The sequence below is a fragment of the Neoarius graeffei genome, chromosome 4, assembly GCF_027579695.1.
Source record: "Neoarius graeffei isolate fNeoGra1 chromosome 4, fNeoGra1.pri, whole genome shotgun sequence".
Classification (NCBI taxonomy): Eukaryota; Metazoa; Chordata; class Actinopteri; order Siluriformes; family Ariidae; genus Neoarius; species Neoarius graeffei.
In genome coordinates this window covers 18957660-18975567 of record NC_083572.1, presented here as the reverse complement: position 1 = coordinate 18975567, position 17908 = coordinate 18957660, and the positions used below count along the sequence as shown (strand labels likewise).

The 17908-nt window shown below is 43.3% G+C and overlaps 1 protein-coding gene across 1 annotated transcript in view; it reads right to left on the bottom strand.

The window, feature by feature from the left end:
• Positions 1 to 17908, bottom strand: part of asic4b (acid-sensing (proton-gated) ion channel family member 4b) — a 171027-nt gene that overhangs the window by 62071 nt on the left and 91048 nt on the right. The window contains exon 3 of the mRNA XM_060918156.1: positions 3167 to 3294. Within this exon, the coding sequence (XP_060774139.1) occupies positions 3167 to 3294 (128 nt within the window). The remainder of the gene's footprint in view (positions 1 to 3166; positions 3295 to 17908) is intronic.

Sequence of the window (17908 nt, the reverse complement as noted above, 5' to 3'; positions counted from 1 at the left end):
GCGAGTCGGGGACATCAACTATGAGGTGAGGCGAATGGATGGGGTGGGGCATTATAGATTTACCACCTCAATCTGTTAAAACTTTGGAACGAGGAGGTCCCCATGGCATTGGTGTCGGTGGTTCCAGAGAAGGCGGAGCTGGGGCCGGAGGTTCAAAAGGGAAAATTGACATCGCCCACTGTTCCGGTCCCCTGTGGAGACCACCTCTCCCCGACCCAGCTCACGGAGGTCACCCAGTTGCAGACATAATTTTCTGACGTGTTCTCGCCCCTGCCCAGCCGCACCCACCTCATAGAACACCACATTGAGATGCCCCCAGGGGTAGTAGTGCACAGCCGCCCTTACAGACTGCCCGAGCACAAGAAAAAGGTGGTTCAGGAAGAACTCGAGGCCATGCTTAAAATGGGCATCGTTGAGGAGTCCCACAGTGACTGGAGCAGCCCGGTGGTCTTGGTTCCCAAGGTCAATGGGCTGGGCTGGTTCTGTGTGGACTATAGAAAAAAAGTCAACGCAGTGTCTAAATTTGATGCATACCCAATGCCTCATATTGATGAGTTGCTCGAGTGACTAAGCATGGCTCGTTTTTATTAGACACTTGATTTGACAAAGGGATATTGGCAGATCCCCTTGACTCTGCTATCCTGAGAGAAAACGGCCTTTTCCACACTGTTTGGCTTATACCAGTTCGTCACACTTCCTTTTGGGCTGTTTGGGGCGCCCGCTACGTTCCAGCGGCTTATGGATAGGGCCCTCCACCCCCATGCCACCTACGCAGCCGCATACTTGGACGACATCATTATTTATAGTAATGACTGGCCGGGGCACCTAGAACACCTAAGGGCCATCCTTAGGTCGCTGAGGCGAGAGGGTCTCACAGCCAACCTGAAGAAGTGTGCGATTGGGCGGGTGGAAGTACGGTATCTGGGCTTCCACTTGAGCAATGGGCAGGTGCGTCCCCAAATCAATAAGACAGCAGCGATTGTGGCCTGCCCGAGGCCCAAGACCAAAAAGGGGGTGAGACAGTTCCTGGGGCTGGCTGGCTATTATCGTAGGTTTATACCTAATTATTCGGACGTCACCAGCCCGCTGACTGATCTCACTAAAAAGGGGGCACCAGAGCCGGTCCAGTGGACGGAGCAATGCCAGCAGGCTTTCTCTGAGGTAAAGGCTGCACTGTATGGGGGGCCACTGTTACACTCCCCTGACTTTTCTCTCCCCTTTGTTTTGCAGACGGACGCGTCGGACAGAGGGCTGGGGGTTGTTCTGTCCCAAGAGGTGGAGGGGGAGGACTGTCCAGTGCTGTACATCAGCCGGAAGCTGTCGGTGCGTGAGGGCAGGTACAGCACCATAGAAAAGGAATGCCTCACCATCAAGTGGGCGGTCCTCGCCCTCTGCTACTACTTGCTGGGGCGCCCTTTCACCCTCTGTTCGGACCATGCAGCCCTGCAGTGGCTCCACCGCATGAAGGATGCCAACACATGGATTACCCGTTGGTATCTGGCACTCCAGCCGTTTAAGTTCGAGGTGGTCCACAGGCCAGGGGCGCAGATGGTCGTGGCGGATTTCCTCTCCCGTCAAGGGGGGGGGGGGGGAGTCGGCTGCAGGCCAGATGGCTCTCTGGCCTGAGTCGGGCGGTGGGGGTATGTGGCAGCGGGGGCATGGTCAAGCGTCGGTCTGTGAATGGAAGGCGGAGTCAGGGAAGGTAAGTGGCAGAATCACTGCACCTGATGGGAATTAACCTGTGTTTGTGTGTCTTCCCCAGTGACCGCGCCCTTTAAGAGGAGAGGGAGAGCAGAGGAAGGAAGCTCTCTCCCCAACCAGAACGCTTGTGTGTGTGCACGTGTAACTGTGAGAGTGTAAAGTAAAAGCTGAAAAGCTAAAATAAGAGAGTTTGTGAGAACTCAGTTCTGGCCTGCTGTGCTTCTGTGCTCCACCCACCTTAAACCATTTCTACAATCCCCAAAGCTGTAATTCATGAACGGTCCACTCCACATACAATCTGTCGGTCTCCATTTGATAACAAAACGATAAAGGTTTCCTGAATCAATATTTCATATTCATTCAAGGTCAAAGATCATGGTGCCAAATGAAAACCCATATGGCACTTCCTACAAGTTGATAATGGTAAATATCTGTCTACCATTTACCATTTTCAAGTTACAGCCCTCTGAAAATCCATGACCTTGAGTTTGACCTTGACAACCGTTTTTGAGTTATAATGGAAAATATGTTATTTTGACCAAAAAGTTAACCTTTCCGTTGACCTTCACCTTGACCCAATTACCCCCAAAATTTAATCAGGTAATCTACGGACCATTGCCCACCTACCCTGAAACTTTGAAGTCAATCAGTGCAACCGTCTAGATGCTAGATTGTTAAAAGACAGAAACACACAAACAAACCGCACTGATTGCAATACCTTGCCCCGCTTACTCTATCACGGATGAGGCAAAAAGAAGACACAGGAAGATTGTGTACTGGGGCATGCAGTGACTGTGGAATTGTCAGTGAAAGAGTGGGCTAAAATCAACAAGTATTATCTCAAGACACAGGTGGCATCATTAAACACAAAGGTTGGAGGAAGTTCTAGTCCTCAGAAAGGCTACAAACCCCAGTTTTTGTTTTTGTTTGCAATATTATCTAATGAATTCAGTTGATTCTGTTTCCCAAAATATAAACAGAAGTGCAGCCTAATGTAAAAGACCATGATCCTGACCAGGCAGTTACTAAGGATGAATTGATAAACTTTTTATTCATATCTGTGTTTTTTATCTGTTTAAAACAGATTCTGTTCATTCTGAATAATGTATGCATATCTACCTAAATGCCTAATTTACAGAATCCAAGGAAAAAAGTTAAAAAGTTAAAAAGTTTGGTGAAATCACTTTTTACTTTGCCCACCCATATACAGTATTATTGGAGTCAGGAGGACATTGTTTCACAGCAGTAAAGGTCCTGTGCTAGTCATTTGGATTTGAAGCATAATGTGCCCCAGGGTGGTAAGAAATGGCTGCTGTACTCTGGTCATAACTTTCTCAGTATGAAAAAAAAATTCCTTGGATATTATAGAATATAGCAAAATAAATAAATAAATAACTGCAACTGTGTGTCCTTGTTCCCTTGTTTTTGAAAAGCATATTTGAAAATGTTCTGGTCTGGAGCATACCCTCTGTTCCTGGCAGGACACAAAGGTTTGGAATCCTGGTGAAACTCCAAAGCCCAGCTCGTGGATGTAGGGAGGCTCATCCTGACTATGAATCTGAACACGGATCCCAGCCTCCAGAGTGGTCTCATCTGTGGAGACAGCGACACTTTAACTCAGGCTCTTTGTACAGTGTCTTACAAAAGTTATCATCCCCCTTGGTGTTTGTCTTGTATTGTTGCATTACAAGATGGAATTAAAATGGATTTTTGGAGGGTTAGCACCATTTGATTTGCACAACATGCCTACAACTTTGAACTTTTTCACTTTGAATCAAAGTGTCACATGATCTGTCACATGATGTCTGTATACAGTAAATCCTCTAATACTGGCCTGTATTCTATTACTGGCCGGGACTCTAATATTGGCCGGTCTCGCTGTCGGAGGAGGTAAATAATGGCCGGACTCTAATACAGGCCGGGGCTATAACCAACGATGTTTCTGAGATCATAGTGGCCTTACACAATCGTTCCGATCTGAAAGACAATTGTGATCAGTGGCGCCGCCAGGCGTATGGCCGTACGCACTAGGCGTACCTTGGGGAGAGAGATTTTTTTTTAAATTATAATTGTTACCTGAATGCTTTGGCAATGCAACATAATTTGAGAAAGAGAGAGAGAGAGAGACGTGTGTGTGCCGGCGCATTTGTGTGCTTCAGGAGTGGGCGGGGTGTGCGTGACCAAGAAAGCTCATTGGTCAATGCAGATATACTTTTCTTGCACCACTGAGATTCTCTCCAGTTTTGAGAAACGGAGACAGACAATCGTCAGTAGTCAGAGCTTGTGCGAGAATTTATTGAGAAGCGAGTCAAAAATGAGTAAACGAACCCTGAAACAAACGAGCTTGTTTCAGACTTTTACGAAAAAGTCCAAAAGCAGTGATCCAGGGGTGTCATCTGCTTGCCAGTCCTCTCCAGTATCAGCTAGTAACACGGCACCGGCAGCTTCCACTCCTCCACAACCGAGCAGCAGTACGCTGCAGCTGGATGCTAGCTCAGTTCCTTTGAGGGAATTGCCTTCATCTACCTCTGAGTTTGAAACTAGCCATACATCCAGTGAATTTCATATAAGAACACCTACATCTCCCCCATGTCCCTTACGATCAGAAGTAGATGGTTGCTCCACCTTGCTGACAAATGAGCCATCAGATAGCTTTACTAATGAGCCACGAGTCAGCCCGCTATCACTGACATCAGATTTATCAGACATAGGTAAACTTCAACCAGATGCCTTAAAATGTGCACCGGACTCTGTAAAGCTCAATGTCCTACAGAACCGCTTCAAACCAGACAGAGGGTGGGTGGCTCCTTCTACTCTGATTTTCGGTAAACTCAGAAAAATACCCGAGGAGTTTTTCAACGAGTCTATGTACCCCACGTTGCGCTACAGTGTGTGTCAGAGTCGTGCGTGCGGTAGTGCTGAGCAAGTTCACTAGATTCTAATCGAGGCTATAAAGAGTTTATTGTTTATTGTCGTGTGTAGTTCACATATGTTGTTCAAATATCAGCCTGTGTTCATGGAAGGCTATTGTTCAATTTCAAGTTAAAGTTCTATCGTTGTTTTGTGTATAAGCCTATAGATCGACTCTTCATAGAAACTGCAGCATGCAAGCGTTTTTTTTGGGGGGGGGGATTACACCGCTAGTGCGTACCTTACAGTTCAACCCTGCAGGCGCCCCTGATTGTGATTACCGGTAGGTCTGGTGGTAACCAGGCAACCAAGCATCAACTTGACAAATAGACACAAAATCTCGTTTTTATTCATTCCACTGGTAGTCTGTTTTGCTCAAATAGAAATAGAGGCCTGCCTCTAATTCTGGCCTCCTTCCAATAATGGCCTGGACCAAGATGCACTTGAGTGAAATAAAGGCCCCGGCCTATATTAGAGGATTTACGGTAAATCAACCTGTTCTGGAAGGACCCTGACTCTGCAACACTACTAAGCAAGCAACATGAGGACCAAGGAGCACTCCAAACAGGTCAGAGACAAAGTTGTGGAGAAGTATAGATCACGGTTGGGTTATAAAAAAAATATCCCAAACTTTGACTATCTCAGGGAGCACCATTAAATCCATTATAGCAAAACGGAAAAATATGTCACCACTACAAACCTGACAAGAGAAGGCTGCCCATGAAAACTCACAGACCGGGCAGGAGGGCATTAATCAGAGATGCAACAAAGACACCGAAAATAACACTGAAGGAGCTGCAAAGATCCATAGTGGAGATGGGAATATCTGTCCATCGGACCACTTTAAACCATACACTCCACAAAGCAGGGCTTTATGGAAGATTGGCCAGAAAAAAAGCCACTTCTAAAGAAAACATGTTTGGAGTTTGCCCCACAGCATGTGGCAGACTCCCCAAACACATTGAAGAAGACTCTCTGGTCAAATGAGACTAAAATTGATCATTATGGCCATCATGGGAAATGCCATGTGTGGCGCAAACCCAACACCCTGAGAACACCATTCGTACAGTGAAGCATGTTGATGGCAGCATCATGCTGTGGGGATGTTTTTCATCTGCAGGGACAGGAAAGCTGGTCAGGACTGAAGGAAAGATGGATGGCACGAAATACAGAGCAGTTCTGGAGGAAAGCCTGTTTGATTCGGCCAGAGGTTTGAGACTGGGATGAAGGTTCACATTCCAGCAGGACAATGACCCTAAACATACTGCTAAAGCTACACTGGAGTGGTTTAAAGGGAAACATTTAAATGTCCTGGAATGGCCTAATCAAAGCCCAGACCTCAATCCAATTGAGAATCTGTGGCGTAACTTGAAGATTGCTGTACACCAACGCAACTCATCTAACTTGAAGGAGTTGGAGCAGTTTTGCCTTGAGGAATGGACAAAAATGATGTGCTAAGATGTGCTAAGCTAATAGAGACATACCCCAAGAGACTTGCAGCTGTAATTGCAGCAAAAGGGGCTCTACAAAGTATTGACTTTATGGGGGTGAATACCTATGCACACTCCAGATTTCAGTTTTTTCATCTTAATTATTGTTTGTGTCACGATAAAAAAAAAAACAATTTGCACTTTAAAAGTTGTAGGCATGTTGTGTAAATCAAATGGTGCTAACTCCCCAAAAATCCATTTTAATTCCATCGTGTAATGCGACAAAACAGGACAAACACCAAAGGGGATGAATACTTTTGCAAGACACTGTATATTAAGGAAGGCACTGACTGACTGACTGTTTTTTCCCCTGCTGATAATCTTGCATGCTATAATTCATTATAGGCTTCTTCAGACTGCACAGATTTTATGAGTACTCCAACTGTGGAACAGACATTGCGAAAAAAAAAGTCACTTTTTATTTCCTGTTTTAAATCCAGTCTCATAACTTTATGTAAAGCACATTGAGATTATATTGAATATAAATGGTGCTTTATATGTATTATTTTAAAAAGACATATATAAAACCATATGAAATAAGTTTTAAAATAAACATATAAAAAAGTGAGGAATTTACTGGACTGAACACACAGGATGCCAAAGTGGTCTGTTTTTTTATAAGGAGGTTCAGGTTTTTCACTGTGTGCTACAGACTACTAGGGATATTCTCACTGTGGGTGCAATCAGTTAATTATTGAAATTAAGTGATCAATCTCGTTAAATCAGTCTCATTAAATTTTGAAGGTTAATAATTAAAATGAATCAATCCCATTGAATCGTTTAATTTGACTCGTTTGAATTGAATCATACCATAGAATCAGTCTCATTCAGTGAATCATTCAATGAATCGTTTAGTGAATCATTTGGTGAATCGTTCAATGAATCATTTAGTGAATCATACCATTAATCCTGGTGCTTAATAATAAGTTACCAAACAGCTAAATTATGGTACATTTCAAATTATTACGATCACTTACCATATTACATAACATACGCACCCTTTTTGAATTCTTTGAGAAAATTGGGGACTTCAGATATTGTTGTTCACACAAATAAACAGTTTGTTTAATAAATGAATTTATTATACAAAGATAAAAAGATAAATCAATATATACAAGCCGTGAGGTGTGTGTGTGTGTGTGAGAGAGAGTGAGTGTGAAGGACTTGACCATGTGTTTAGCCTCGTGTTGCTAACTACACGTGGTGGAGACCTAGCTTGTTGGTAGCTAAACAAAAGAATGTTATCTAAACAGAACAAAGGATTAGCTCTGTGTTGAGCCTCGTGTAGCTAACTACACGTGGTGGAGGCCTAGATTAGCCTTGTGTTGCTAGTGTGTTTGTGAAAGGCCCTATGGCCTAGCTAAAGTGTGTTTGTTAGGCCTGGTGAGGCCTACTGAGCACGTGTGGCTAAAGACAAAGGGAAGCTATCTAAAGTGTATCAGGCCTGGTCAGGCCTGGTGAGCACGTGTTCTCAGTAACAAAAAGATTCCACACTCATAACATTACCAAACTCACTGAAACCTTGATAAGGTCAAAATGTATGATAAAGAAATTAGTGTTAGTCAGAATAAGAGAGAGAGAGAGAGAGAGAGAAGCATGCGCAGCCTATCTATTAAACAATTGAGAGAACATAGAACAAAAATAAATCAACACGCTGCGTGTCTAACAGTGTAACAGATAAACCTGGGTTTAAATTCACACTATTTCAAATAAAAGCAAATTCCTAAGACTATCCTAATTATGCCCAAATGCCAAAATCTTACTTAATCCTGCCTTTAGCAAGATATGAAGAACTATTCGCCGGTGTAGTTTCAGGCCTCGCCGTGGGAGCACGTGAGCCGCTCGTGATGGAGGCGGAGAAAACTTTCGGGTCCAGCGGAGCACTTGGGTGGTTCCCGTGGAAAGCAGAGGATTCTTGGTCCGAACCTCAGCGTTCGTGAGGAAAAGTCTCTGATCAGAATAAGATGCACAGCGCTTTTGAGTTAAAAAGGATTCAATCGCTTCTTAACTTTTGACTGCCTGGGCTGCAGTCGTGACGTCACTTCTAATGCAAGTAAACCGGTTGTAACTCAGGTTGAGTTTAAAGATCGCGCGACTCTAGAGTTTACCTTTGCCAAGGGTAAGAAGCAAAATCGCGCTGAGTGATGGATCTTGCAAGAAAGAAGACGTCTTTTTGGGGTGGAGAGCGCCTCTTTATACATCCAGATCCATCGGAAGCCAGACGTGAGAGACCAAGATGGAAGCATTGTCCCATTGTTTTATGTTTCCTTGTATGATGACGTAGATGATCCCGCCCACGCGTGACGTAGGTCACACGGAAGTGGACTGGGAATTGTAGTTCTGACACAAGATGGCGGCATGATACCTACAGTCCCCCTTTTGGTCTCAGGGGTATGACGGAGTCGTAGCACTGAGAGCACCGTATCGTATCATCGCCGTGTCCATAGTCCTTGAGGTAGACTTGTCCTGTGCAGTCCATGGTGTCCTGTGAAGACTGTAAACTTGTGAGTTCCAGTAAGACAGTTGGAGACAGAGGCATTTTGGGCATAATATAATCACTATGGGCATTTTGGGCATATAATCACTATCTAACTAACTAGATCAAAATCACATCAAAAAAATTAAACATTGAACATGAAACGTAGTGTTCAATTTCTTATGCATAAAAAAAACAAGAAAAGAGAAGAAATGAAGGAAGGAAAGAAGTATTAGTGTTTGGGTTGGCAAACCTAATCTTCTGGGAAGGTGATAGCAGTGGGGGGTCTGGCTAGAAAGCGTGCGCTACTGCGGCTAGCTGTCGGGGACACAGACCATCTTATCTAGCTAGGTGTGTAGTGTTATGTATGGGTTGCCTGGGCAGAGTGGATGTCTTTCGTGAAGGTGCACATCTCTAAGTTTTGTGGATTCACAAAAGTGAGGATAGCACTGCCAAGACTATATGCCAGGTGTATTTGCGATGAATACACACTAGTAATAATAGCGGATTTTAGTATTTTATCTACCATGTTATACTGACGGGTTATTACTTCATTGGGTTGGTGAAGTCTGACCGGGAATGTTAGTGTACGCTTATGGTTGAGCGATGCGTACAAGCTAGGTGGACATGATGGGCCTTAGCTGTCGTCCACCCCCTTTTGGAGCGAGGACTGTTCAAAAGGTTTGATTCGATTATCATGGAAATCGATATGAAAGCGTTTGATTAGGCCTAGATGTCCTAATGTGATACGCGACGGGGAACGGTTTTCCCACGATCGAAAGGTCTCGACCAGAGTGGTTGGAACTTCTCTGAGATTCGGGCGTAGTAGGCTTTGTGTCCTTCTACTCTCGAATCGAGATTCTTTTGGGCACCTGTAAAGATTGACTGTAGGTGGCATCGTAGGTCGGCGACATGTTGATGTGCGGTGTATGCAATCGCGACGCTCATGGCCTCTGGTTTGTATAGGAGATGCGGGGGAAGAACCGACTCTCGCCCAGTCATCATCCCATAGGGTGTGACTTCAGTGGCGCAATGAGGGGTGGACCGAATGGCCCTTAGCACCAAGGGAAGTTTCACGTCCCAAATTTTACCATGGTTTGTGATATACTTTCGCAGCATGTTCACAACGGCTTGAATGGCTCGTTCAGCCTGACCAGAGAATTGAGGGTGGTACGCGATATGGAATTTCACCTCGACGCCTAACATGTTCCACAGCGCAGCCATTACACCAGCAGTGAAATGGGTGTCTGTGTCTGAGTCGATGGGTAGAGGGAGATTTTTGCCACTAGGGGGAGTCGCAATGTCGGGTGTTTCGACATCAAACTCAGTGTGCAAAGACATGAACTGAAGTTCATCAGAAATTTGATCTCGCATGGCGCTCGGTTGATCGGTGTTCGCACTAATCTCGTCGCAACGGTTTTGTGCATATTTTGTGGGATCCAACGACTGTGGGGTTTTGTTTTGTGTGAAGTTGACTAAGTTTATGTCGCAGGGCTTGGTTGGGATTGGGTCGCCTTGTGAGAGCCGTGTGTCTGAAAGATGGTGGTGAAGACTTTAGCGCACATGAGAGGTGCGTCTTGTGTGTTTGCCTTCGCCACCAGGGGGGCCCTACATCCTGACCCTCGCCTGCTGTTTCAGAGGGATCTCCTTCCCCCTTTTACGAGATATACCCGTGGTTCCTGGCCTAGTCATGCCAGCAAATAGCTTTTTGCCATTTTTCTTGGGCTCTTTTGCTTTCTCTGTTGAGGGGTCTGACGTCTCCTGTAACAGTTCTTTAATCTCAGCCAACTGGGCTTTTAAAGAGTCCAGCTCTGAGTGGAACTCACCAGGTTGGTCTGAGTCACTGTGTTGGTCGTCTCTACCCTTGCTTTTAGAGCTACGGTCGGAACGCTTCTGCCGTTTCTGGTCAGAGCGGGGATGACGGTTTTGCTGCCAACCGTTTTGTTCCCTATGACCCTTTTCATGTGATGGGCGATTGCCATAGTCACTGTAGACTCGCCCTCGGTCCCTCCTGGCCTTACCTTGTCGATTTTTCCACTCACCCTTGTGATGGCTCGGCAAGGATCGGGCTGGACCGGAATTTTTCCAGGTGGGTCCCCCTTTCGGTGCTTCACCTCCTTCTAAGGCTAGCGGGGGCTTGTCCTCACCCTGGAGGCTAAGGACTCTGGGGTCATCATCGTTTCCGTTTGCGGTTTTGACGATGGTCTCCCAGGTCATTTGGGCTAGTCGCCTAATTTCCCTCATCGAATAGTGACCTTGTCGACACGTCAGTGTGACATGGGTCCGCACGCTTGGGTGGAGGTTATGTAAGAAGAGAGATATGAAACCTCTATCTTCTTCCAAACCTGGTGCGCTACTACCTTGGAAATAGGCAGTACATAGCCGTCTGTAATATTCACGAGGCGCCTCAGACCGTTTTTGTTTGACTTGTAATGCACACAATATCGCGGAGGTTTCGTCCGTGTATGGCGCATATTCTTCCCTCATGTAATTGCGAAGTTTCGAATAACTATCGCGAATGTTTGGGGGTAGTGTCTCTAAAAAGGCACGAACGCTACTACTGGAGGTCTTCCAGATTAGTCTAAGTTTTTCACGTGTTGTGGCGTTCGGCAGGTCCATCAGGCATCGATCAATTTCTCGTAAATAGTTATTTACATTAGTTCTTTGATTGTCGGGATCGAATTGTTCGACATCTTTGGCAAGTAGGTCAATTTGCCGTAGGCGAAGGGTTTGGTGCACGTCCTTGTGCGACCTTCTTGGCTCTTCTGAGCACTCACCATCTAAGCTACTCTGGTGTTGTTCCCGTTTCGCACTAGATTCGTGGTCTGATTCATTTGAAGATGGATCAGGGAGACTGAAGCGCACTGACCTAGGTGTGCTACGGGCCTGGGCTCGGGATGAGCGCAGGGCGGCTCCATCCTGGCTAGACGACGACGGAGTCGTGTAGCGAGTTGATGGAGTTTGGCGGGGTGTCTGGTCCTCGACCAGATCATTTACGGTGTCCGGTTCGGACGCCTCTTCCCGCTCTGAGCTTTGGCGCATTGTTGGGGGTCTTTCACGCCCCTTGCGCTGCTCTTGGGGGGTCTGCTCCTGGGCAGCCCTCCTAGCAACCATTTCGGCTTTCTCTAGCCGTTTGGTGCAATCATCAAGGGAGGTCTTCAAGAGCTCACACTCCCTATGTAAATCATTATTATCGGCTGTCAGCTTGGCGTTGCTGGTGGTCAGCCTTTCAACCTCTCCACGAAGGCATCTGATTTCTGAATCAGCATTTTGGAAGTATGATAGGAATAGCTTACCTAGTGCCGCTTGGACACTAATAGTTGTTCTTTTTGGATCTCTCATATGTTTGTTTGAGTTATCTAAGTTGTTTTGGCATTCACTCTCACTCGTGTACTTAATGTTTGCCTTTTCAGAGGCAGAGCAGTGAATGAGGTCTGCGATGACCTCAAGGAGAGACACGTCTTGAGCATTGTCTTCCATTTTTGAGACAGGAGGGGATGCTATTTTACTTAGGCTGGATACTAGATAATTAATCAAGTTAATTATTAATTTAATCATTATTAATTAACTATGTAATTAATTAATAAGGTTTATTTGGAAAGGCTCTCTTATCGTAAGTTGAATAGGTTATGAGTATTGGTGATATGGTTATCACACTACTGTTAACCGTTTTAACACACCTGGGGATATACCTTAGCAGTTGCTGAATTAAACTGAGTTTATTTGTTGTTGAACAATATTCCAGAAGTCAACAAACCAATCTCCTCACACGGGGCACCAATTTAACTGTGGGTGCAATCAGTTAATTATTGAAATTAAGTGATCAATCTCGTTAAATCAGTCTCATTAAATTTTGAAGGTTAATAATTAAAATGAATCAATCCCATTGAATCGTTTAATTTGACTCGTTTGAATTGAATCATACCATAGAATCAGTCTCATTCAGTGAATCATTCAATGAATCGTTTAGTGAATCATTTGGTGAATCGTTCAATGAATCATTTAGTGAATCATACCATTAATCCTGGTGCTTAATAATAAGTTACCAAACAGCTAAATTATGGTACATTTCAAATTATTACGATCACTTACCATATTACATAACATACGCACCCTTTTTGAATTCTTTGAGAAAATTGGGGACTTCAGATATTGTTGTTCACACAAATAAACAGTTTGTTTAATAAATGAATTTATTATACAAAGATAAAAAGATAAATCAATATATACAAGCCGTGAGGTGTGTGTGTGTGTGTGTGTGTGTGAGAGAGAGTGAGTGTGAAGGACTTGACCATGTGTTTAGCCTCGTGTTGCTAACTACACGTGGTGGAGACCTAGCTTGTTGGTAGCTAAACAAAAGAATGTTATCTAAACAGAACAAAGGATTAGCTCTGTGTTGAGCCTCGTGTAGCTAACTACACGTGGTGGAGGCCTAGATTAGCCTTGTGTTGCTAGTGTGTTTGTGAAAGGCCCTATGGCCTAGCTAAAGTGTGTTTGTTAGGCCTGGTGAGGCCTACTGAGCACGTGTGGCTAAAGACAAAGGGAAGCTATCTAAAGTGTATCAGGCCTGGTCAGGCCTGGTGAGCACGTGTTCTCAGTAACAAAAAGATTCCACACTCATAACATTACCAAACTCACTGAAACCTTGATAAGGTCAAAATGTATGATAAAGAAATTAGTGTTAGTCAGAATAAGAGAGAGAGAGAGAGAGAGAGAGAGAGAGAGAGAGAGAGAGAAGCATGCGCAGCCTATCTATTAAACAATTGAGAGAACATAGAACAAAAATAAATCAACACGCTGCGTGTCTAACAGTGTAACAGATAAACCTGGGTTTAAATTCACACTATTTCAAATAAAAGCAAATTCCTAAGACTATCCTAATTATGCCCAAATGCCAAAATCTTACTTAATCCTGCCTTTAGCAAGATATGAAGAACTATTCGCCGGTGTAGTTTCAGGCCTCGCCGTGGGAGCACGTGAGCCGCTCGTGATGGAGGCGGAGAAAACTTTCGGGTCCAGCGGAGCACTTGGGTGGTTCCCGTGGAAAGCAGAGGATTCTTGGTCCGAACCTCAGCGTTCGTGAGGAAAAGTCTCTGATCAGAATAACTTTTGACTGCCTGGGCTGCAGTCGTGACGTCACTTCTAATGCAAGTAAACCGGTTGTAACTCAGGTTGAGTTTAAAGATCGCGCGACTCTAGAGTTTACCTTTGCCAAGGGTAAGAAGCAAAATCGCGCTGAGTGATGGATCTTGCAAGAAAGAAGACGTCTTTTTGGGGTGGAGAGCGCCTCTTTATACATCCAGATCCATCGGAAGCCAGACGTGAGAGACCAAGATGGAAGCATTGTCCCATTGTTTTATGTTTCCTTGTATGATGACGTAGATGATCCCGCCCACGCGTGACGTAGGTCACACGGAAGTGGACTGGGAATTGTAGTTCTGACACAAGATGGCGGCATGATACCTACACTCACAGTCTTTTGTGACTAGCATACATTTCTACACTGTGGTCTGCTGGTGAAGCAGGGGACACCAAGCATCTCAAGTAACATTAACTGCCTGTGGACATGCTGTATTCAGGCACAGAGAGAAAGGTGTTCTTAAACTCATCCTAAACAGTTCCATCCATCTCATTCTATTATTATTTTTATTATTATAAGTTTTTGGTGCTAATAAAATGAAGGTGTGAAAATCTTTCAAAATGTCCTCAAGTATTTCAATGTAAAAATGTTTTGGTAAACATCTAACATTCCAAATTATTTGCACAAGTGAAGTGAAAAAATCCAAAGGTTAAACATGGGTTCGAGGCAGGGTTAGTGTTCATATCTTTTCTTATAATTTCTTTCATTGAAAATCCAACAGCATCCAACTAAATCGCCTTCAAGTGTTTGAATTAGTACAACTGTACAAAAAAAAACCTTTTTTTAAGGTTACAAATTAGCTTTAATTTATGAAGGGTAAGTGAGAGTAGTTGGCTCTGGTATTCATAAACATCTATCCGTTATCCATAACCGCTTATCCTGTACAGGGTCGTGGGCAAGCTGGAGCCTATCCCAGCTGACTATGGGCAAGAGGCGGGGTACAACCTGGACAAGTCGCCAGATCATTGCAGGGCTGACACATAGAGATACACAACCACTCACGCATACAGTCGATTTAGAGCCACCAATTAGCCTAACTTGCATGTCTTTGGACTGTGAAACCGGAGCACCTGGAGGAAACCCACGCAGACACAGGGAGAACATGCAAACTCCACACAGAGGCTCGAACCCAGAACCTTCTTGTTGTGAGGCGACAGCGCTATCCACTACACCACCGTGCTACCCTATTCATAAACATTGTTATAGATTTGATTGAATGTTTTACACATATTAACTACGTTGAAAGTCTAAAGTAGAGAGTAAAAAGTATATTTTCCCACTGTAACATTTAACATGTTTAAATAAGGGTATTAATTTCCAGTTATACTCCAGTAAAATATGAATCGATAAATTGACACAAACATTGTAAATATACTGTAGTAAGGTGCATCTGAATACAACCCCTAGTATTTATAATGGAACTGTTTGTGATCGTTATTATGCATGTAGTTCCTTGCTTATTATATGTTTTTATCCTTTATTTTGTATTTTATTGGTATATACAGTAAGTTGACACCATCAAATGAAAAAAAACAAAACCATGGACAGTGTGGTTATATTGTCATCCGTTCTGTAGAAACAAAGCCAAAATTACTCCATCATGTTGTCAAATTTGGAGCTGGAGTCAAGGCAGTAAAGACGAGAGTCAACGTCAGGTAGCCATTTGGCGGGTCCGCCCTTTCTCCCAAAGTGATCGCAAAAGCTGTCAATCACTTCATCTTCAGTGTTTCCATGCCTTCTTAGGATATAGTAGGATAACATTTTAAAAACTAATTTCTGGGGAAAATAAAAATTCAGCATTGGGAAAACCAACTGGGGTAGGTTTCCCGATAATGTTGCCCTTTAGAGCTAAAGAGCGAGTTGAGAAACTCTTTTAAGCAACGGACGTTGTCTCTGTATTTGGTTTTCCTGAACTCACTCGTAAGAAGGAGTCTAAAGAGCAACAGGACAAAGAGTGTATTTGCAGTGTGCGTCCCCCGATATAGGCATTAGTAGTTGCTAAAGGCAATCATACTGTCGTTGCTGAAGGCATTAGTAGTTGCTAAATCCAATCGATAAGGTCACATGGCGTTCATTTTTAATCAAAATCTAATGAAATATAAAGTGTTTAAAATAAGAGAATATAGAGTATCATCTGGAAGCATTACATACAAAAATATGGTAATTAATTAATTAAACTATTTTACATTGGGCAATTTTTTTTTTATTCCAAGAAGTGTTTTCAATTAAATGAAAAAACATTCACATGAAAGAATGAGCAAATAATAAGCTAAATAATTAAGTAAATGTGTTCCCCGTGCTCACTCATTTCACACACACACACACACACACCATCATGCAGTCAGGATTATTTCACCTGTTATCCACAATTCCAAGTGGGCAATTATCTCCCTTATAAGTGTGCGAGAGAGCGAGAAAGAGGTTTTGATCTGTGTGTAGTGTGTACCTAAGGAGGCTGAATTGACCTCCTTACACACACACACACACACACATACATTTTATATATATATATATATATATATATATATATATATATATATATATATATATGAGGGTCAATTTATATATAAGGAGGTAAATTCAACCTCCTTAGGTACACATTACACACAGATCAAAACCTCTCTCTCTCTCTCTCTCTCGCGCACACGCACACACACAATGTTAGAGGAGCAGAAATGTGTCTCATTTATGACACTAAATTCAATAATCACTTGCCTAATGAAGTTAAATTTGATTAAAATGTGCCTATATCAATGTGACATTCCGATATCCATACCTAATTCCATAACATATTGAACAAGTGTTGCCAGGCAAAACAAACCTCGCCCAGTAGCACTTATGATGAATATGAAGGATGAGATTGTGAAAAAAATAGGTACCCTACAGGTACATGTGGCTGCTGCTTATAAATAAAATTGTTTTCTGATACCATGTCCATACAGTAAATATAGCATATATATTTACTGTATGAGGCAGTAGCCAAAAAATGAAGCGTAATCCAAAAATGAACAATTTAAAAATCACAGAAGTAAAATATACCAAGTGTCTGTACTTTATATTATTCTACTCTTACGTCTTACAGTTTTCGAAACTGAAACCTCTGAACCGAGGCTGACATACACACGCTGTACAAACTCTTATTTCCCGGAAATGGCCCGGTGCTAGAGCTCAGTGGAATGCACTTTCCTTCTGTGATAAGCATAAGCATGTCTGAAAGCGATTTCTTTAGTCTCATCCATTTATTTCGAATGGTGAACCGATTTGTATACACTCATTGGCCATTTTAATTGGAACATGTGTATGCACATGCACAGTGCGCGATTGTTACACTCTTACATTCTTATAGTACGATGGCACAGTGGCTAGTGCCTGTATATGAGGCAGTAGCCACAACAAAAAGATTTTGATCTTTTTTGGTGACCTTGACCGGATAACCCTCAAAATGTTGGAGGTCCTCTTTGAGATCAGTGCCCATCTATCCTTAAAGTTTCATGAAGATTGATCCAGCCGTTTTCCCATAATATCATTTCTAAAAAAACAAAGAAACCCCTCCGAAAACAATACCTTGCTCCCTGGTGGACTCTGTCCCGGGTGAGGTAAATATATTCATAATGTTTTGCGTGTAGTTATTTAATAATTAACTCAATGTACTTGCAATGTACAAGAAAAATAATTTAACACCAGCAGCAGATTCAACACCAGCTTCCCCTGTTGACTGTGAGAGTCCCTCAGAGGCGCATGCGCATTCTGTGTATTCATCTGTGAGCGAGTCGCTTTTTTGTTTTGAACGAGTGGTCCGGGCCTCTCATAATTTTCTGAGCAAACTAAAGGACTACTTGGCCTACGATGTTGTTCAGAAAAACCACGTTAGCTTGACAATGGATCTTAAGAGGTAATTTAAGACTCTCTTGGCCTTAAGCCATTTTCGGGAAACCCACCCCAGTCCAGATGAGAAAAGTGACATGGCAAATAGGCTTTTTACCCCCGGCAACTTTCTTGGAGAAGGTTTTGTTTTTGCCTCTGTTTGTTTGTCTATCCTCAATGTAACTCAAAAAGTAGTGAACGGATTTTAATGACATTTGGGGGAAAGGTGGACCATGGGCCAAGGAACAATTGATTACATTTTGATGGGGATCAATTTTTTTTTTTTTTGCTTTTCCCAACGTACCTCAAAAAGTAGTGAATGGATTT